This window comes from Aspergillus sydowii, assembly GCF_001890705.1.
Source record: "Aspergillus sydowii CBS 593.65 unplaced genomic scaffold ASPSYscaffold_12, whole genome shotgun sequence".
NCBI lineage: Eukaryota > Fungi > Ascomycota > Eurotiomycetes > Eurotiales > Aspergillaceae > Aspergillus > Aspergillus sydowii.
Genome location: NW_024467870.1, coordinates 1,070,623 through 1,090,881, shown reverse-complemented (window position 1 = coordinate 1,090,881; position 20,259 = coordinate 1,070,623). Strand labels below are relative to the sequence as shown.

Here is a 20,259-nt window from a genome sequence, read left to right as displayed (position 1 = left end):
AGTATTTTAGTTGAGTTAGTCGAGTCGAGTATCCAAGTCTAAGTAGATTATATTATAGTATTACTGAACTACTTTTTTAACTATACTATCAGGTACTATTATTACTCTATTCTACATAATAATTTTATTCTATTCTTCAAGGTGTATGCTGTGGAATCTCTAATCCTAAAGATTCTTATTAGTTTTCTACTCTCTTTTTAGTTAAACTATAAATTTATAATTATTAATTATTATTATTACAGCTAATTAAGTATCCTAATTAAATTAGAGTCTATCCTGATCTTTCTTTAGTAGATTAGTCTCTGGATTCTTAATATTAATTATATAGTCTGGTTATTAGCTTAGTATATTAACAGTAATATTTCTTTTTCTATTAATATATTTAATTCTAAATCTAAATTTTAAGAGATATTAAGTCTATTATACTTATTATCTAATTAACTTCTTAGAGATTATAAAATATATTAGATTCTTATAATTTATCTATACAGTTACTTCTTCTTTTACTTTTTAAAGATAATATCTCTAGTACTTAAATCCTTCTATAATTATAAGTATCTTTTAATTATATATATTATAATTTTATTTAGCTTAGGTTAGTTACCTTAAATAAAAGATAATAGATTATAATTTTTTATATTTCTTTTATTTAAGTATTAATCCTATAGCTTCTCTAGATATATCTATCTTTATCTATACTTTCTTCTCTAGATTAAATAATATAAGGATTAGTAAATCTTTAATTAATTACTTTATTATTTTAAATATTTCTTATTCTTTAATCTTTTATATAAATAATTAATCATCCTGTAGCAGCTTTATAATTAGTTATATAGTTTTTAAGTATTTAAATAAATATTACTAGATATATCTAGTAATTCCCAGGAATTCTTGAACTCCTTTTTTATCTTAGAGTATAGGCTAGTCAGATATAGCTTTAATTTTCTCTAGTAGGATTTTCTATCCTTTTAGAGTAAAGATTATCTCTAGATATTTAATCTATTCTATATTAAATTTATACTTTTTAATACTCAGGATTAAGCTGGTACTTATTATCCAGGTTATAATCTTTTATATATATACTTTATATTCTTTTAGGTCCTTTGAATAGATAATAATATTATTAAAGTAGATAGTAATAAAGATATTCAGGTACTCCTGGAGTATATAAGTTATAAATCTAGTAAATTTAGCAGGTAATTACTTTAATTCTATAGATATAATTATTTACTTGTAGAGTTCTAGATCTATAAAAAATACTGTTTTCTAGATATCTTCTTTATTTATATATAGGTTATAATAACCCTACTAGATATTAAAAATAGTTATAATCTTAGCTTCTTATAGTAAATCTCTTTTTTATTCTATATATAGTACTTTATTTATATTATTAATAATTATATTATTAAGTTTTTAGTAATTAATAATTATATATTATATTCTATTCTTCTTAGATATAAATATATCTTGTAATAATATTAATAATCTTAATTCTTAGATATACTCTACTTATAAGAATTTCTTAATAAACTCCTATTTAGTCTTAAGCTTATTCTATAACTTCTAGAACTACTTAATCTAGCTAAGGATAGCTTCTAGTTATAAGAGTATTTTAGTTTTATAATAGGTATTATATTAAGGTAATTAATAATCAGGTTTTATAAAAAGTTTAATAAACTTATAGTATTCTTTAGATAATTTTTCTTTAACTTCTATAAGTTTCTTTTTATATATTTCTTTTAATTTTAGTTATCTAGTACTACTATTAGCTTTCTAGATATCTAGTATTCTATTCTTAGTTTCAGGGGTTAATATTACCTAGTATTCTCTTATTTTATTAATTAAAGCTTCTTATAATATTTTTTATTAATTAATTTAACTTCTTAAGTTTCTTTTATTATTTATAGCTAGCAGTCTTAGATAATAATTTATTCTATTAACTAAAATTAAGATTATATTATTATAGCTATATTATTTTAATAACTCTATTATTCCAGCTTCCTTATATTAAGATAAATTTAAATATAATTTCTTCTATATATTCTCTAGACTTTAAAGTTAACTTACTAGTTTACAGTTCTAGTTTTTTATACAGGAGTCCTTCTTTAAAGCTATATACTTTTTTAATATTTCTAGTAGACTTTATAAATATTTTATTTTTTTTATAAACTCCTGGCTGATAAATTCTTCTAATACTCCTAAATCTAATAGGATCCTGGCGCGTGTTCTATTAATTATTATATAGATAATAATTAAGGTTTTATTTTCTATAGCAGTAAGTTAAATCTTTAATTAATATATATTATAGTATCTCTATTTTACTTATTACTATTTTTCCTAATCTTTTTCCCCTTTTATCTTCTATAGTAGATAATAAAAGTAATTAGTTACCTAGCAGTTATTTTCTTTTAGGGCACTATAGTTAGGATATTCTAGCTTAGTATACTAATATTTATAATTAGGGTCTTCAGTCAGATATTAATAGTTTAGTAGTTATATTATTTTTAGTTTTTTTAAATACTAATCTACTAAATACTTGCTCTAGAAGTGCTATGTATATCTATTATTATAATAGAGTAACTAATATATTTTATAATATATAAGTAGACTTATTATTAGGTAACGTAAATCCCACCCGAGTCACGCACCCACCCGAGCCGCGTACCTCACTGAAATCCACAATGCTTAGAAAATTTAAAGCTATCAACAATAACTAAAAAACACTTATTTTATTAAAAATTAAACATTCTAATAATTAGGATATCTAACTCTTATATATCTCTAAATATTATATTTAGAATATATTAGTGGAGCGTGTCTTAGTATTGCTGAAGATAAAGATATAGAACTTATCAGGGGGTTAACTATTTTATTAGAATACTTATTTTACTATCTAATAAGGTCTCTGCCTTCCTGGATAGAAAGATTTTTATTAGAGATTATTTAATATCTAGATTAAGCCTTTTTCTACTTCTCTTTTTTATTTATAGAGCAGAGTTTATAGTTTTTCTTTACTAATTAAGTAGTATTATATAGAGTAAGCTTACAGCTCTTAATTATTTATTCTAAGGCCTTCTTTAATAGTATTAAAGAGCTTTAAGAACCTATTTTAAGGTACTTTTTTATTAAGAATACTTACTACTATAGTTAATAAACTATATAAGATATTATAAGTATTAAAGATACTTCTAAAGGTACTCCGCGGCTTGAAGAAGATATAGAAGTAGTAAGTAAGATATTTAACTTATTTAGTATTTTTTCTCAGTTAAACAGGCTGATTCCTGTAGTAGTAAAGCTATTTTAAATATTTTAAGATTTAAAGATCTTCTGCTAAGCTTTTATATAAGCCTCTAAGAAGTTAAACTTATTAATATAGTTAAACCCTAGGCATGTCTTTAAATCCATAAAAGTTCTATACGCGTGCTTTAACAGCCCAAAGCAACCAATATCTAGAGATTAAAGGAGGTAAGAAGAGTACAGTAGCATGTATATAGTTATTATATTATTATTATTACATGCTTTATTAAATTAAGGTATAAGATAACTCCTATAACTATTTAAAATAAGTAATTAATATTAACTAACTTTACAGCTAGTAGTAGCTAGAATAAAATATTATTAAAGCTATTAAAGGCCTATTTTATTACTTATCCAGCTATTTAGACTGAGTTTAATCTTCTAGTTATCTAGTAAGTATAATTTTTTAAATTATTCTTCTATTAGGATCTTTTTTTTAAAGATAATTATAAATAGTACTACTTAACTACTTATATTAATATATTTAATTACTGTAATTTATTCCTAATTACCTGGCTGAAGAAGCTGTAATTTTCTAGAGATCTTAAAGCTAGTAATAACTTTCTATAATAATATAATATCTATTATAAAGCCTGTTTTATTAAAGTTAAAGATATCCTTATCTAGAATCTTATACTATATTCAAGCCTGCTAGAGTATATTAAACTATATATTAATAACTTTAGGATCCTTATATTTAGCTCTTTAGTAGTTATATTTCCATATAAATCAGCTTTTTAGTTCTAGCCAGTACTTAATAAAACTAGTGGCCTAGTTCTTTTCTAGAGACTTATATTTAGATAGATTATTAGCCTTTAAAATAAGATTTATTATTTTAGTAATATACTTAATTCTAAAGGATACTCTATATTAATCTCTAGATAGTATCTATCCTACTAAAGCCTTCTCTTAAATTATAGATAGTTAGTGGCTGTTTAGGCAGTATTCTACTTAATATATATATCCCTATAGTCAGTTATAGAGTATTAAGAGTAGAATATTATAAACTACTGCTATATAATAAATACTAGGTATTTTATTTTTTTTAAAAGCAGATATTATAAGTTAGATTCAGCGCTCTTACTTAATTAATTTTTGAGATAGTATCTACTTTTTTCAAGGTATAGTGGTTGGTTGAATTACTTGAGTATCCCGACGCGTTGACAATCGGTGAGGTGCGCGGCTCGGGTGGGATTTACGTTAGTAGATACAGATATAATTTTATATATAATCTAATACTCTATTATATAATAACGTTCTACTAATATTAAATACTTATTTATACTCTTCTATAAATTATAAGTTTTATTATCTATATTTAGAGTATTTAGTAAAAATCTATTCTTAATATTTATTATACATCCTGATATAGTTCTTCTATATTTATATTATTTCTTTCTAGTAAATTAAGTATACTAGTATATAATTATATTTTTCTTTAATTTTCTAAGAGTTACTTTCCTTATTTTTAGTAGCTTCTTTTCCTTTATAATCCTTTAATTACTTATTAATACTTTCAGTAATACCTATTACTACTAGCTATCTATAGAATTTATTAGCTAGTAAAGAGATTTTATTATCTATTATTACTAGTTAATCTTCCTAGTCATCCTGAGATACTTTATTTAATAATATTTTATATAATTATTAAGCTAATCTCTTCTTTAAGTCTATAAAGTATTCTTTATATTTTTTAATATTATTTATAGCAGCTATAAATTACTATAGTTTAGTAAAGTTTTTATTATTAAGTTCTTTTATACTAGTATTAAATTTTCTTATTTTTTTTTATTTTTCTTTATCTAAAAGATTTATTCTAATTATATATAATAGTACTTGAAATACTTATTTAATATTTACTATTTTTATTCTTATTTTTATATTATTCCTATTCTATCTAGTAGTTTTAGAGATATCTTTATTATTTAAAGGTACTTCTTTTATAAGCTTGGTTATTATATAGATAGTATTAATTTATAAGTTATAAATAACTAGTCTATTACTCTTTTACTTTAAATAATAGTTTCTTACTATATATCTAGTCTTATTATATTTAAAATATTTTTCTATAAATTTCTTTCTTTCCTTACTATCCTTCTAATTAGTTAAGTTTATAATAGTAGTATTTAGTTATATCTTAATATCTCTATCTTAGTCTCTTTATTATTCCCTTCTAAATTAGTTTATCTTTAACTAGTCCTATTACTTTTTCTTATAATACTGTTTAACTAGTTAATTCTTAATTCTAGATAGTAGATACTATATTAATTATTTTATTAAGAGTATTAGATTTCTCTAGTATATATATTATTATATTCTTGATTTCTGGTTTAAGGATCTGATAGTACTATAATCTTAATATCTTATCTTTTTAGTTAAGATTTAATATAATCTAGTAAAATTTTAAGATAAGCTCTCTAATACTTATTCTTAGTCCTTATTTTAATATATATATATATTATTTAGTAGTCTTCTTAGTATTAGGGTTACTAAAGACTTTAGTAATTTACTATTTAAAGCCTTAGTAATTATTAAAAATAGTATTAATAGAGTCCTTTCTATTAGCTTATTTAGGATTTTTCTAGAAGTCTTGTATATATAGTTTAAACTAGTTAAATACAGGTTTACTAAGATATATTCTAGTAAATAGAATCTTATCTAACTTATCTATATTAGATAAGTTATTAATCTAAATATATATATCTATTAAAGTTAAATATTATCTTAGAATAGATTACTTATCTTTAAATACTTTAGTTTTATTAGCTTTAATTCTCTTAAAAGCCTGAAGTAATTAGATCTAGTTTATAAGTCTAGTAATAATATTTTTTATATATTTAAGTTTATTAGCAGGGCTAGGTATCTTAGATATAGTATTAGTAGTAGTCTTAAATATAGATACTAAAGTACTTATATTAGATAGAGATATTCTCTTTTTATCTTAAACTAAAAATCTATTATTATTAGATAAGGTCTGCTGATCCTTCTTAAGTCTAGTTAGCCTTAAGAATATTTTATAAATAAGTAGAAAAGAGTCCTTAGTAGGTTTATTAACTAAAGAATAAGAAATATATTAAGAAATATAACTTAAAAGATAGACTAGCTTTAATTCTAAAGATAATAGATATTAAGTAAAATTTCTAGATATAGTAATAATAACTATTCTTAAATATTTAAATAATTATATTTCCTGATTTACTATATTAAAGTACCTACTTTATTATACTAAATCACTCTCTTTATTATAGTAAAGCATCTGCTTTAACCCTAGTCCTATTCTATAATAGTATTATATTACCTGATATAACCAGTCCAGATTATCCTGTAGCTCTATAGTGACATGATTAGGCGTTAGTAAGGCAGAATTATTGGCTGTTAGCTTCTGCTTTCTCTGACAGTAGGTTCTTATAAACTTCTATTTAATATAAAATTATAAATACTCTAGAATATTTTAAAATATATATTTAAATAAGACTAGCTATTCGGGCCTTGGCAGGTCATGCCAAATGGCCACCAGCGCGGTTGGTAGCGATCACGTGCCGCAGCCTTGGTAGTTGTGAACTTGTGATAGCCTATTACTACAATAGTATTATAAGATTCCAAGATATTCATTAGTGGTTCCAACATTGTCTAATTTAACCATGATGTCAATAGCAGTAGTGATCAGTTACAGCTAGCGCTCCTTTCCCAAAGTCCACTGTGCGGTGTCTGGTAAACAACCAGGCCTGGTTATGAAACACATGCTCTTCCCTGTCAAAACACTCTAGTTTAACCAACAATCAGGTAACCCTACTTCTGTATCACATACCCATCAACAATAGAACAACCTTACCAAACCCGACAGGATTTCCCACGATTTTAAACTGGTACGTCGAATGCAGAGCAAAATGGATCTGCAAGTACGAATAGGCAGGTGACAAATTAAGAGATACGACTATAGTTTAAGTATCATTCACGTTGACATCGATTTTGGTTATTTTCACAGCGGAACAATCTGGAAAAGCCCCCAGGACCCTACAAGAGAAAAGCCCAGGAACTCTTAAGATTTTAGAATCTCAAACGCTCTCCAGGACCTGCTCCTTGAACTCCCTCTCCACCTTTTGGCCCTTGTCATCGGTGGTTGACTCGCCATGCAGGTTGAGCAGTGCACCGAGATCGAACTTGGGCGACTTAAGAAGTTTAACTTTGCGAATGTGGACCTGTATACCGATTAGCTGTAATCTCCACGACCCTATCGACCGAAGACCTACATGCTGCAGGGGATAGATTCCCTGTGTTGCCTTCTCAATTTCGCGGCCAATGACCTCGGGGATGAGCTTCGTCGTAAGCTGCGAAAGAGAACAGCTCGAAGCCTCCCGTTGCATGATTTCGGTCATCTTCTTCCTGATAGCGCGGATCTGAGAGGAACGAGCGTATGTGGTTTTCTTGATTTGGTTGGGACGTCTCTTGGTAAAGGCAATTGCGAATAGGCGTAGAAGATAGTCATCGGTTGTCTTCACGGTGACGTTGGCCTCGATAAGTGACTGCCATTTGCGCACAAGGGATCGTAGCTTGTCGGTGGTGAAGTCAAGACCGTGGAAGTTGGTGAGACAATTCTTTCCTTGAATTTCGTCAACGCGGAGCTTGACCTTGCGGAAAGCATGATCTTCGTCGTTTTGGAGGTCCGCGAGAGAGACTTCGAAGATGCGGCCCTTCAGAGAATCGTTCGCATTCTTAAGACCGCTGGTGCGGTTGACGAGGGTCTTGCCGACGCTTTTCGAAGATGGGTTAGTTGCTTTCCCACGATCAAATGTCATGAAGAATATTCAACAAGCATCCAACTCACTCTCTGATCTGGAAGGTCGAGGGAGCCTACTCCTTGTTAACAAAGCCCAAGGTCCAGAAAATCAGGTTGCTTACCTTCACAGAGTACTCATCCTTCCTGGTGAAGGGATCAACAGTTCTCTTCTTGATGCCCTTCTTGCCCTTCGACAAGCGCTTGTTCCTGGACGTTCGTTAGCAACGGGCTCATTGGGGTTGAGGTTCATGACTCAGGGCTCGAAATATCGTACTTTCCAACAGCCATAATTGCGACTCGGTCCTATCCGTCAATATTCGAAGACAGACGAGAAGTTGACACCACGCAATTAGGTGGAAGTGGTCGAGTCGATTCGTGCTGCTTGCCGCGGTTTCGACGGACAAGAAGTTGAGGACAAAATCCCACAGAAAAGTTCGGTTAAGCGAGACACTGGCCCTATAGTTTCCTTACGTAATAAACTACCCACAAACTTGAGATCGTTTCATTGGAGCATTTAATAAGTCACGTGAAATTTTCACTCATCCCCACATCCAGCGTTCGACCCTGCGCTTTCTGCCTTCTGGTTGTGGTTGGAATTTTTTGTCGACACAAATCTACAGACTATTTTGTTTCGAAGACTGAGAGGCATAGGTCTTGTCTCAGATGCCATAATCAGACTTCTCCCCATCTTATGAAATTTTTGATCCACATTACATGTTTTGATATGGTAGATTCACCCCAACACTGTACACTGTACATTATTATTACTAGTAACAGGGCTGTCGCACACTGCTTAACAATAATGGCCCAATTTCAAGCCCTTGTTAGAACCAAACAGACTGATGATGATTCTTCGAACACGGACGATCTATAGAGGATGTAGTTCGTAGTATATACTCCGTAGAAGCCTACTCGGAGTACACACTACAGAGTCCACACACCATACCACACCTTTGGTTGTTTCCTCCCCACCTTGGGTCTGTTAAAGTTAGGAATAGTGGGGTAAAGCCTGCAAAGTGCAACCACTCCTGTGAGCCGCAGCCCGCAAGAAATGCAGTTTGCAATATTTGCACCGTTTGCGCACCGAATACCACCCTGCCGAACCTGATTCAATCGACGTAAGAGTTCTGGGAACAATCACAAGACTCCCAATTTTCGTTGCCATATCCCATCTGCATTTATCAAGTATGGTATGTTTAGCTCCGTCTGTTCTATATATATAATTCTGAGGTTGGATAAGTCCCGGGGCTGTATCTGATGCGTGATAAATGATAGGGTAAACGTAAGAAGTCAAGCCGTCAACCCCAGCAGCCTAGAAAGGTAGTACGAGTTTGAAGACAAGTTCCACACCCTATCGAACAGGGGCTAATTTCAGGAGCAGAGAGAGCCTCTCCCAAGCACGTTCGCATGCCTGTTTTGCAATCACGAGAATTCGATTGTTGTGAAGTTGGACAAAAAGCTAGGACTAGGACATTTGTCCTGCAAGGTCTGCGGACAACGGTTCCAGACGGGCATCAACTGTAAGCTCCGGAATTTAGTGATAAACTCGTACTAGTATTAACCACATACGCCTCTAGACCTCTCTGCTGCCGTCGATGTATACTCGGATTGGGTTGACGCTTGTGACGCAGTTGCCAAGGACACCGCGGATAGATACGAAGAAGGCGATGCTATCGCCATGCGTTCTAATAACCGGCCCGATTCTCCTGGCGGTCAGGGTGTCGATGTTGCAGAGCAGACTGGTCAATTTGTTGAGGACTAATGGGCTTATTACCGAGAAGACAAACAACCTACAATATGAAGACTCTATGTATGAACGTCCACACTGCTGTGCTGTTTCCAGAAATTCAGAGTCCTGTTAATAGGATATAAGGCAATGTGGGTGTGCCTCACCAATGGTAAGTATCGCTGCTTAAGAACAGTTGATGCGATTTATGCCTGTCTTTTTGAGAGGGCCCTGACCCGCCTAGGACCGATTTTACAAGGTATAATAGCGGTCACCGAAGTCACCGAGACCGGGAATTATATACCTATAAGAACTTAGTATTAGAGTTGTTACTAAAACCCACTGGCGTGTCCTTACTTCTTTTCATCTAGACCTTGGTCGATAAAGGCCGTCACAACTCGTAGCCTTGGAAAGTGTTCGGCGAAATCTGCAACACCCGAAGGGCTCGCGATGAGGTTGAGGAAAAGGATACGCTCTTCGGGAACACCCTTAGCCTTTAATATCTCGACAGCGAGTGTTGCGGATCCCCCTAGTTTATTTTAACCTCGTTGGACTCAGCGCTGCAAGTGCGTGTTTGCTTACCTGTTGCAAACATTGGGTCAAGTAGAAGGACCCATCGATTTGAGATGTCAGTGGGTAGCTTTTCGTAGAAAAGTTTCGGCATGCACGTTTCTTCATCTCGTTGTATGAGAATTTTGCCTATTCGCACAGAACGACAGCAATCTCTCAGCCCCTGTTCCATGGCTTCTCCAGCTCGCATAATTGAAACACCACATATTTTCCCCTCAAACTTTACGCCCAGATAAGAGCGACCCACGGGGGTAGTGACAGATTGCTCAACAACTGGGAGATGGTTGAGTCCTTCTTCAACCAAGAGGCGAATTATCCGATTCGAATAGAAGATGAAATCAGCGCGACCGGTATTCTGATCTCTAATCATGCTGCGGTATATTAGTCGGACTTGGAGCGTGCATAACCCATGGAGGACCTGGCTAAACTTGCGACTTACGTCAATAGTGCTATCAGTTGAGGAGTCTGAGGAAGAACATGGACGTTCTCGTAGGATATGCTCTTGGACACTGTTGCTGTGGGCTTTTCCCTGTCTGATCTGTAAATTGGGCCAACACCTTGCGCCGGTGAAGGAATAGGTTCCATTGTTCCGCTCATTTTGGCAAGGAGGTGATGTCGGGGTGGATGTAAAAAAAAATAAAAATAAAAATGAACTAATAATGAAGGTGACACCGTTATCGTGGTGGTGGGGTAGAGAAGAATACTAAAGCCCCAAAGGGTAAAACCGTGTCCAATGTTGTAGTGATGTTACCAGAATACCCTAACCTAACATGAATGGTTGACAGGACGTTCAGGGAACTAGGTACTTAAACACGCTGGAAGCAATTTTGTATCAAAATGTAAAGAACAAAGATAAGCTGGTACTACCTCGGAGTCTGATCGCTTGCCCACCCAGCTAGTGTCGCCTGCTGAAACTACTACGGATACCTATTACCTAACTTATCAGTACCCCGAGACTACCTTCGTACTCCATACCCTGGTGGGTGGTGCGAGGGTACTGGCCACGGTGATGGCCCATCGTCAGAACCAAGAACTGTAGATCTTAAATCGCTTTCAACGTCGTTAATAGTGAAGATTACCATGATCGGGAGGGAGTGCTTGGAGTCCCTAGTACTTTGTGCAGTATAGGTAAATACAGGCCCCGAATTCACTACGCAATATCCCCATCAGGCCAGGAATCGCTGACTTTTCATCCTAGTTGATATGCTGTTCGGGCACATGGGTAACTTGGGAACTCTTGAGTACTAACCTGCGGCGACAATATGATAACAGGAAGTCATAACTGAAACAGATACGTACCAAGGTACTCCAAGCTGACTGGGTCGAGCGCTTTGGTTGGTTAGTTACAAGGCCCCGTGTGTTAGTCATCATGTGATGAGAATGGGAGGCTGATAGCTCGACCCCAATTCTAGAAGAACGAATTGAACCTTAGCTTACTGCTCGGACACTGTCTTCGGATACCATAAGAGGATGCGTGGAATACTGTGCTTTGCGCACCTTGCCCGTATCATACAATTCAGGTCTCTTTATTCCTTGCACCCCGTCTATTCAGCATGTCGCAAAATAGGAAACGAAGGGTGACGTATGGTAAATCACCCTTGAACAGGCTTGAGCCATATACGCAGGGTTTAGGTGATTCTGCCAGAGCATCGACGTCTCGCATTTCCCCAATTAGTGAATCAGCAACGTCAACAACACCTTCTGTTCGAACATCTCAGTCTTCCCACCTGTCGAAGAGCTCAAGTGAGTGCTTAAGCCTATGAGCACGTTGATTTACTCATATCAAAACCAGACAATTCTCGGGTTACCAGAGGGGGAAACGAGGATGAAGATGAAGGAGATGAGCCCACGCCGCGAAAACGGAGGAAGTCGCTTCACGAAGAAGCCTACATTGACCCTACACTACGCCGGATGAACTCACATGCGGCGGTGTCTGTGGGTGTGAATCTAGGGAACGCCGGCCCGCGAAACAACATTAGTTCCCTTCCAAAACACCCCGATCGCGACAACGCTTCGGGCGGTGGTGACACTTCTCGGTCTCCGACTCCAGACATCCCTTTTGAGGCCAAATCAATCAACCGACCCCCGTATTCTTACTGGCGTTCTGCCCGCCGACAGAAGCCAGCTTCTCGGCTTCGTGATGATCGTAAGGGTTCAAGTAGTACTCTAGGTACATCTCAGAAGCTCGACTCGGCTTCGCCGCGGAAAAGATTGATCGACTCGTTAGGTACTGCAGATAGTGGAGGCAGTGAGGCTTTTACGCCAATGTCCCATTATGTACCTAAACAGCTCTACCCTTCTGATGAGGCGGATTCCACTTCAGCACGCTGGCGTCTTGCTAGGAATCCGTCTGAGTCCAGGACATGTGACCCTAAGCACCCCCAAAGAAGCCCTCCCGCGCCCGTACCTTCTTCAATGTTACGATCTTCAGGAGTTACTTATTCACGGCAGCGTTCATTTTTGAATGATTCACTTAGCTTGACCGATTTCCAACGCCATGATGTAAAGAACTCGCACCAATTCGAAACTAAAGCAGAATCTCTTAACATACGCTCTTCGCGCATATCTCCGGAAGAGGACGACGCCCACGATAGCAAACCCGTCCGTAGCATCCACGAGCTTCGGCGGGCTGGGGACAATGCCCGATTTCGAGAAGTCATCGACTCAATTTTTGAAGACATTGAAGACAAATATAATTCAAAGTCTGGAAGATGTTGTGCCCTTGCCGAATTATGTGGCAAACTTTTGGATTCCCAGTTTGTACATCGTTTCTCTGAGCAAGGATTTGACGAACGCCTGGTGAACTGTACATTAAACGATTTGGATTTAATATCTGCTTCTCTTGCTCTCAGTGCTCACAGGCTGATAATAGTCGGCGGCCATACTTCCCGCGTTTTTTCCGACTCTTTGTGGGCAAGGATCCGCGAATTACCTCCCGCAGTATTGGATACAGAAGACGATATCCTTATTTTAGCCCGAAAACCTTCGATTGGTCTTTCAAAGACAGCGCAGGCATCTATCAGGGATGTTCGGTCTCATTTGCTGCCCGCCATGGGTTCTCCTTCGTCATGTCTGTCACCCCAATTGCTAGCACTTGAGTGCATCAAATCTTCTCTGGTAGTTCTCCGGGGGAGCGGCAATACCATTCGCCCTTTCTCTACGCTATTGTTGGGGAAGTTGGTCGATCTGATTGCGGAAAATGCCATCAAAGATCTAAATTCCTCCACGCCAAAAGTCCAACTTCAGTTTCTGGATCGAATATTCCTGATTCTCGAGGATTACTCGGTAATATCGGGGCCATTCGATTATAATCATTGCCGGTGTTTTCATCGTCTGGTTCAATTTCATAATATTCTAAATTTAGATCATCACGATCGAAGACAGGCCTCGATGTCTTATATTCGGGTGATATTGAATCTTACTAACAAGGAGCCAACACTGTGCGACAGCTTTGCAACCCCAGATATAGTCTGCGGACTCGCAGATATTGTTACCACAGAATTCCGGGATATTTCTAGGGAGCTTTGCCACCAGGACGATGGCACATTGAATGAGGTCATTTTGGCGCTAGGAACCCTCATAAATCTAGCAGAGAAGACCAAACAGTCCAGAGCTATACTTATAAGTTCCAATAACAGAGCAGTTCCTTTCTTTCGCCAGCTTCTTGAGCAATTCTCTGGCAGTGTTGGCACCATGGACCAGGTGAGGAAAGAATCGTTACTATTGATTTGTTCTGACATTATATATAGGCACACTCCGTGGCCGATGTGCATGTGAATGTTGTTGCAGGATACCTGTCCATCCTTTTGCTTACCATTTGCCTTGACCAGGAAGCTCGGCATCTGGTTAATGAATTTCTAGACGGGGGTGGATTGACATTGATCCTCTCAACAGCTGAAAAGTTTTTGCAGTACCATAGAGAGGTGGAAAAAGATACTGGCCCAATTGAGACATGGGAGCAAGGAGAAGCTAGGCTCACGACACGACTAGGGCATATTATCGATCAAATATGTCGGTCAGAGGGGCTTGCTCACACGGTGCATCGAGGCTGAAAGGAATATTCTCGCCATTTTATAATAGTGGGAACCTAATATATAATTTCCCTGGTATCAAAGTGATTGCTATCCGGTACACCTTTGAATACAGGGCCGACCAGTATATTGATAGAAACCGCTATGAAAATGGCTCCATCACCTCCTTGACTACTTGCTAGCGATTCTCACCTCTGGAGTTGAAGTGAGGTAGGCCACGTTATCATTTACAAATCCGTCTTCGGCCGCGGCTGAAGTGTTGTGTTCGTGTATGACGGTCGCAACAACAACTTGTCTACTACTAGGGACGTATTTTGGACATGCTATAAATATGACTAGGCTAAAACGCCCGAGTCAATGCTGTTTAAAATTATCATGTTTTGTCGTAGCAGCCCCGGACCAGGGACGGATGGACCCGTTCTTGATAGGTATGCTTGCCTGTGCCGGCAATGCGACAATTCGCTCGTTAGCTCCTGAGCTGTCTGGAAGTTTGCCACATCCACTGAGTCATCATCACCAGCGCTGCACCGCTCCCAAGGATTAAAGGGAACGTATCCATTACTTCCGACATTGTCTCCATAGTTCAATCGAAACCCCCCAGATTTCTTCATGATTTCTGGCTATAGCAGTTAGTATTTGTCCGCCGCGGTTCTGGCTAGCATCGCCGGACGCATTAACCTCCGCAAGCGTCACGAATTATCTTGTCTTTTTCCTATTGCTACCCCCTCTCTGGGCCCACGAAAATGCCGAGTGCACCAAAGCAACGAAAAATAGCCATTGTGGGCAGCCGCTCCGTAGGCATGTGTATACGTTCTCGGATTTTTTCTTTCCAGAGCTAATGGTTTCCCAGGTAAATCCTCGCTCACAGTTCGGTTCGTTGAGCAACACTTCGTGGAGAGTTACTATCCGACGATTGAAAACACTTTTAGTCGAATTATCAAATACAACGGTCAGGATTATGCGACAGAGATAGTTGATACAGCCGGCCAAGTGAGGAAATTATTGATGCGCTCGGTTATTGCAAAGCGCTAATCCAAAGCACTAGGACGAGTATAGCATACTAAACTCCAAACACTTCATCGGAATTCATGGATATCTAATTGCCTACTCCGTGGCGTCCCGTCAGTCTTTTGATATGGTAAGGGTCATCAGAGACAAGATACTAAACCATTTGGTAAGCATTTCACCTTTAAATGGCGTTTTTACTCCCAGCTGAAGTGCACCAGGGGGCAGATTATGTGCCACTTGTCGTCGTGGGAAATAAGAGTGATCTTAAACCCGAACAACGTCAAGTGTCCTTAGATGAGGGCCGTCAGCTGGGGGAAGAGTTTCGCTGTGCGTTTACGGAAGCTAGTGCTCGTCTTGACTACAACGTTGCCAAAGCTTTTGAGTTAATGATCGGAGAAATTGAAAAATCGCAAAATCCATCACAACCAACTGGAGGGAATAAGTGTGCTCTGATGTGACAGGCGGTCGACCGAATCAATATAACGGTTCGTGTTTTGCCTTTTCAAGCCGGCCCTATCTGCTTTTCTCTTCGTGTTTCAGTTGATGTCGATGTCCCAACACATTGATCTTGGAGTATGCGCGGGTGATCATGTTTCGCTGTTTCCGATGGACTTCACTAATTGCAGAATCGATGATTTGGGCGCCTTAGACGCTAGGGGCGGGATTTTGTTCCTATCTGATTAGAAAACTTGATTTTGAACGGAATGTTTACATACAGTGCTATTCGATATGGTTACTAATTGATTGAATCTGCCTCCAGCTTTTTCAAATGCACCCAAAAATGCGATGAATAAATATCTATAGAAATCCACTGGCGGCTTGTCCTTTATTTCCACTTCGGTACCTGGGCTGCATCAGGGATACGGAACACCATAACCGCCCCCACTAAAACAAAGATGGCATTTTTTTTGTTTTCTTTTCGGGTTCTTGCGGCTTAGTTATATATTACCGCAACCATATACTAAAATCTACCTCACTCATGGTCTGTATACTCCCTAGCCACGGAATGTCGAATTCTCTGATAAGCGCCAATGCCTTAATAATCACTAGTGTTGCTGCATTTCAACAGTTCCAAATATTACTGTATAGTATTAAAAGCGGCCTGCCCTTTGCTACGCTCCGCCGTCCGGGAGGGAGGGCCGCATCTATAGCCAGTAGCCTTCAGCAGGGTATTAAGGCTATTTAATAATTATACTTCGCGCAGTAAAAAGAGGTAGTAAAGCTATTAAAACAGAGAATTGTATAGTAAGTGCTAATCTAAGCAGGCTTTGGTAGTTTAGTAAGAGTAGAGAAGAAAGATATTCCAGTTCTAAATATAGTATAAAAATCCATAATATCCATATATAAAAGATTATATATAACGGGGAATGCCTGTGGTAGAGAAAAGAATAAAAAAATCATGTAAGGTTAATCACGGCAAGGAGTAGCTATATAAAGTATGAAAAGAGGGTAGGAACAGACCTAGTTTCATTATATACACCATTATATTGATCTTATCTAGTATTCCTAGTATTGGCCCATAGATGTACCCATCCACACTGTTTTATGTACTGTAGTCAGATATATCGAAACCGGCCCTAGTAGAATATTGTAACATCGGGGAATTCGGCATTTCGTGGCCAGTGAGTGTACGTAACGCTATTTCTGTTGGACATAGCTGGCTAGCCACCAGCCCTGCAGGGTTTTTGGTGTAGCCGTCTAGCGTCTCGTTATATTCGTCTCCGCTTCAAAGGTCTTCACGCTTCAGAGTATGGATATGTGTGAGAAAGTAAAATAGGTTTATTAAGCTATCTAGCCAGGCTTATTAGTTAACAAATTCAACTAAACTAAACTAATTTACAAATAAGCCATCATTTGATGATTTGAGTTACTCGTAAGTCGTAACTAACTAGCGATGAAACTGATGTTTGAAATGATTTTTATTTAGTCCTAATACTGATACGAGCTAGCCTATTTGAGGTTGGAGGGTCAGCACTGTGACCTAATAATTTAGGTGCGGATGGATGCCCTAACTGTCAGGTTCATCGGAGAAACGTTGACCAAATTTCGATTGCCCCTCATAGTCTCCCCGCTAAGTCGAAGTTGCTGCACATTGATCAAACGAACGTCAACACTGGGCCTGGCACCTGGAATCGAACTCGTTTGGCCTCGAATAAGCAACAAAATATGTTGGACCTTGCTGATTTCATTACCGACCGTGGCGGAGATCCGAATAAAATTAAGGAGAGCCAGAGGAGAAGATCGGCACCTGAAACTGCAGTCGATGAGGTTCTTTCCTTATATGAAGAAGCTCGCCGGGGTACGTTTTTATTGATCATTCTCTTTAGCGATGCGGGCAACCTGAGATTTAAATAAACTAATGTCGGGATTTGTTGCAGCACGCTACGAGGTTTCCCAAATAAACTCCCAGCTCAATGCTCTCCTTAAGGATATCGGTAAAAAGAAAAAAGTGAGATTCGTTCCTCGAGATCCCCAAATTCAACAATATTGTCATTTGACTGACGTTCGGAAACTAGAACAAGGAAGATGCGAGCCTCCTTTTGGAGGATAAGGCAAAGCTAGAGTCCCGGCGGAAAGCGGCAGAAGAGGTTGCTCTGCAGAAAGAAAGCCTGAGAGATCGAAAAATTCGAGCAATTGGCAACTATGTCCATGATTCGGTCCCCGTGAGCAACAACGAGGTCAGTGGTGCTTTTGGGAAAGGGCTTAGGATTGTGGACGATACTGACCGCGTCTTGTAGGATGATAATTCCATTATCAGGACGTGGTCTCCGGACAACTTCGTCGCCGAAAAACCGAACTGCTTATCGCACCATGAAGTCTTGACCCGACTTGATGGCTACGATCCGGAACGCGGTGTCAAGATTGTTGGCCATCGTGGATATTGCCTTACCGGTTATGGCCTTTTCTTGAACCTTGCACTTGTGAACTATGGATTGGAATTCCTATGGAAGCGTGGGTACAAGCCGAATCAGCCACCTCACTTCATGCTTAGGGAGATGATGGCAAAAACTGCCCAGCTCGAACAGTTTGACGAAGAGCTCTACAAAGTCACTGAGAGCGAGGATAAGACCACTGACAAGTATCTAATTGCCACCTCGGAGCAGCCCCTATCGGCGCTGCATGATAGCGAATGGCTCCAGGACAAGGACCTCCCTATTAGGTGAGACATGCTGCATTTATAGTGGTATGCAGAGGCTTACTGGATGACAGATATGCTGGATATAGTACTTGCTACCGCAAGGAGGCCGGCGCTCATGGGAAGGATGCTTGGGGGGTATTCCGTGTTCACCAATTTGAGAAGGTCAGACATAGGCCCCCACTAAGGCAACGACCCCGAAAAACTCACGCAATAATAGATTGAACAATTTATTCTCACGAAACCTGAAGATTCCTGGAAAGTGTTTGACGAAATGATCGCCACTTCTGAGGAGTTCTATCAATCCCTTGGACTCCCCTATCAGATTGTTTCTATAGTTTCTGGCGCCTTGAATAATGCCGCAGCGAAGAAATTCGACCTTGAAGCCTGGTTTCCCTTCCAGCAGGAATACAAAGAGCTCGTTTCTTGCTCGAACTGTACTGACTACCAGGCACGTGCACTCGGCATTCGATATGGTCCTAAAAAGACCACGGACGCGAAAAAAGCATATGTCCATGCACTGAATGCTACACTGTGCGCTACAGAGAGAACGCTCTGTTGCATACTTGAGAACTACCAAACAGATGATGTATGAACAAGGTGTTGCGTATAGCTGGTATGACTCACACTGACAGCAGATAGGGATTTGTTGTTCCGGAGCCCCTCCGCAAATACATACCCGGTGCGCCAGAGTTTCTTCCTTACACCAAAGAGCTCCCGAAAGACAGCACTTCGACCAAATCTAGACCCAAAGCCGCCAGCAAGCCTTTTACTGGCACAGACGAAGCAACTAAAAAGTTGCAAGGCATGCAGATGTAATTCAACCGGGCAGAAACTCCAACAAAAATCCAACATCATCGACTAGCCTATGGTAGGTAGACTTTTGTTTCTAAATTGAATTGGTTTCACGCAGAAGTTATCTAGCATGAATGCCTTGGAACCTGATGTTAATGAGGATGAATGTCTTTCAATGCATGCCAAATTAATTCCTTTAATCCGTCCACATGGAGACAGCTTCCTTGATAGCAGGTTCCAAAACAATGCTAGATGACGGGTCCGGGGGATATAATTTTGTGAAGCAATTCTTAGAAAGCTTTTTCTAGGAGACAAAAAATATAGAATGAGATCCGTAATCAGCGTCTTGGTTTAGTGACCGTTGTGGTACCGCATCAAAATAATCCGCTTAATTGAAGTCGCAGAGAAACACGAACGGAACACCTAACGGGCTGACTGACTATAAAATAATAATATGACCGACCGCCTCACTTCACCGATTCACCGTGGCGGGGCTAAGATAACTGCCCCACCTTGACCCCTCCTTTGGACTTGTGCTGCTCCTCCGACTCCGAGTCCGGAGCTGATCGTTCTCAGCGATAGATTCTTGGGCGAAGGCGCTGGCTGCAGTGACTGGAAAGCCCATCGTAGGGCGTGATAACCTAGCACCTGTAAGAATCTCTTTTAGCGAATGCTATTATCCTAGTATTGGATATGCCTGTTCCACACCTATTAATGAGGGATTACGGTGTTTGAAAACAGTTCATCGACTGTTGGTCGCTGGAGTTATTTCGGAGCGAAGCCGAGTAGGATGACTCAAATCGAATGGTACAGTGACCCCCCGAAGGCCGAGCTGCTCCAGAACTGAGGTGCTTATTAAATTTTTTCATATAAAAGAAACTTATGACACACTACGTTTCCCCCTTTGAATCTATAGCCT

The 20,259-nt window shown here is 38.0% G+C and overlaps 6 protein-coding genes across 6 annotated transcripts; 4 read left to right on the top strand and 2 right to left on the bottom strand.

Moving 5' to 3' along the window:
• Window positions 1–6,894: 6,894 nt before the first annotated feature.
• rps1 (40S ribosomal protein eS1) lies at window positions 6,895–8,434 on the bottom strand. Its single transcript, XM_040847852.1, has 5 exons — window positions 8,349–8,434; window positions 8,197–8,281; window positions 8,123–8,148; window positions 7,548–8,049; window positions 6,895–7,496 (listed from the first exon to the last, which is right to left on the bottom strand). Exons 1-5 carry the CDS (start codon window positions 8,360–8,362, stop codon window positions 7,353–7,355), a joined length of 771 nt encoding a protein of 256 aa, XP_040699144.1. The 5' UTR covers window positions 8,363–8,434; the 3' UTR covers window positions 6,895–7,352.
• A 915-nt stretch (window positions 8,435–9,349) lies between these two features.
• On the top strand, window positions 9,350–9,836 carry ASPSYDRAFT_159119 (transcription elongation factor 1 family protein; the record flags this gene model as incomplete). The annotated part of the gene is made up of 3 exons (XM_040842796.1): window positions 9,350–9,394; window positions 9,456–9,594; window positions 9,652–9,836. Coding segments are annotated over 3 exons (369 nt in total), but the record flags the coding sequence as incomplete, so codon positions are not given.
• ASPSYDRAFT_49543 (uracil phosphoribosyltransferase) lies at window positions 9,652–11,241 on the bottom strand. The gene is made up of 4 exons (XM_040847851.1): window positions 10,810–11,241; window positions 10,383–10,741; window positions 10,158–10,329; window positions 9,652–10,104 (listed from the first exon to the last, which is right to left on the bottom strand). The coding sequence occupies exons 1-4, from the start codon at window positions 10,965–10,967 to the stop codon at window positions 10,053–10,055; spliced, it is 741 nt and encodes a 246-aa protein (XP_040699142.1). The 5' UTR covers window positions 10,968–11,241; the 3' UTR covers window positions 9,652–10,052.
• Window positions 11,242–11,923: 682 nt separating this feature from the next.
• ASPSYDRAFT_159323 (WAPL family protein) lies at window positions 11,924–14,147 on the top strand (the record flags this gene model as incomplete). The annotated part of the gene is made up of 3 exons (XM_040842815.1): window positions 11,924–12,117; window positions 12,182–12,348; window positions 12,421–14,147. 3 exons carry the CDS (start codon window positions 11,924–11,926, stop codon window positions 14,145–14,147), a joined length of 2,088 nt encoding a protein of 695 aa, XP_040699141.1.
• A 997-nt stretch (window positions 14,148–15,144) lies between these two features.
• rhbA (Rheb family small GTPase rhbA) lies at window positions 15,145–15,867 on the top strand (the record flags this gene model as incomplete). The annotated part of the gene is made up of 4 exons (XM_040849931.1): window positions 15,145–15,199; window positions 15,252–15,391; window positions 15,447–15,575; window positions 15,628–15,867. 4 exons carry the CDS (start codon window positions 15,145–15,147, stop codon window positions 15,865–15,867), a joined length of 564 nt encoding a protein of 187 aa, XP_040699140.1.
• Window positions 15,868–17,575: 1,708 nt separating this feature from the next.
• ASPSYDRAFT_1160788 (serine--tRNA ligase SES1) lies at window positions 17,576–19,808 on the top strand (the record flags this gene model as incomplete). Its single annotated transcript, XM_040840084.1, has 7 exons — window positions 17,576–17,708; window positions 17,788–17,858; window positions 17,926–18,087; window positions 18,148–18,569; window positions 18,602–18,710; window positions 18,766–19,134; window positions 19,188–19,808. The coding sequence occupies 7 exons, from the start codon at window positions 17,576–17,578 to the stop codon at window positions 19,362–19,364; spliced, it is 1,443 nt and encodes a 480-aa protein (XP_040699139.1). The 3' UTR covers window positions 19,365–19,808.
• Window positions 19,809–20,259: the final 451 nt, after the last annotated feature.

Excerpts from the sequence above, each read along its gene's own strand:
- ASPSYDRAFT_49543 (XM_040847851.1), bottom strand. The coding sequence starts at position 10,967 with ATGAGCGGAACAATGGAACCTATTCCTTCACCGGCGCAAGGTGTTGGC. Across the intron at positions 10,330-10,382 it reads TGACCCAATGTTTGCAACAG|GGGGATCCGCAACACTCGCT; the intron begins GTAAGCAAACAC and ends AAAATAAACTAG. Across the intron at positions 10,105-10,157 it reads CAAGGTCTAGATGAAAAGAA|GTATATAATTCCCGGTCTCG; the intron begins GTAAGGACACGC and ends AAGTTCTTATAG.
- rps1 (XM_040847852.1), bottom strand. Across the intron at positions 8,149-8,196 it reads AGGATGAGTACTCTGTGAAG|GCTCCCTCGACCTTCCAGAT; the intron begins GTAAGCAACCTG and ends AACAAGGAGTAG. Across the intron at positions 7,497-7,547 it reads GAATCTATCCCCTGCAGCAT|GTCCACATTCGCAAAGTTAA; the intron begins GTAGGTCTTCGG and ends ATCGGTATACAG.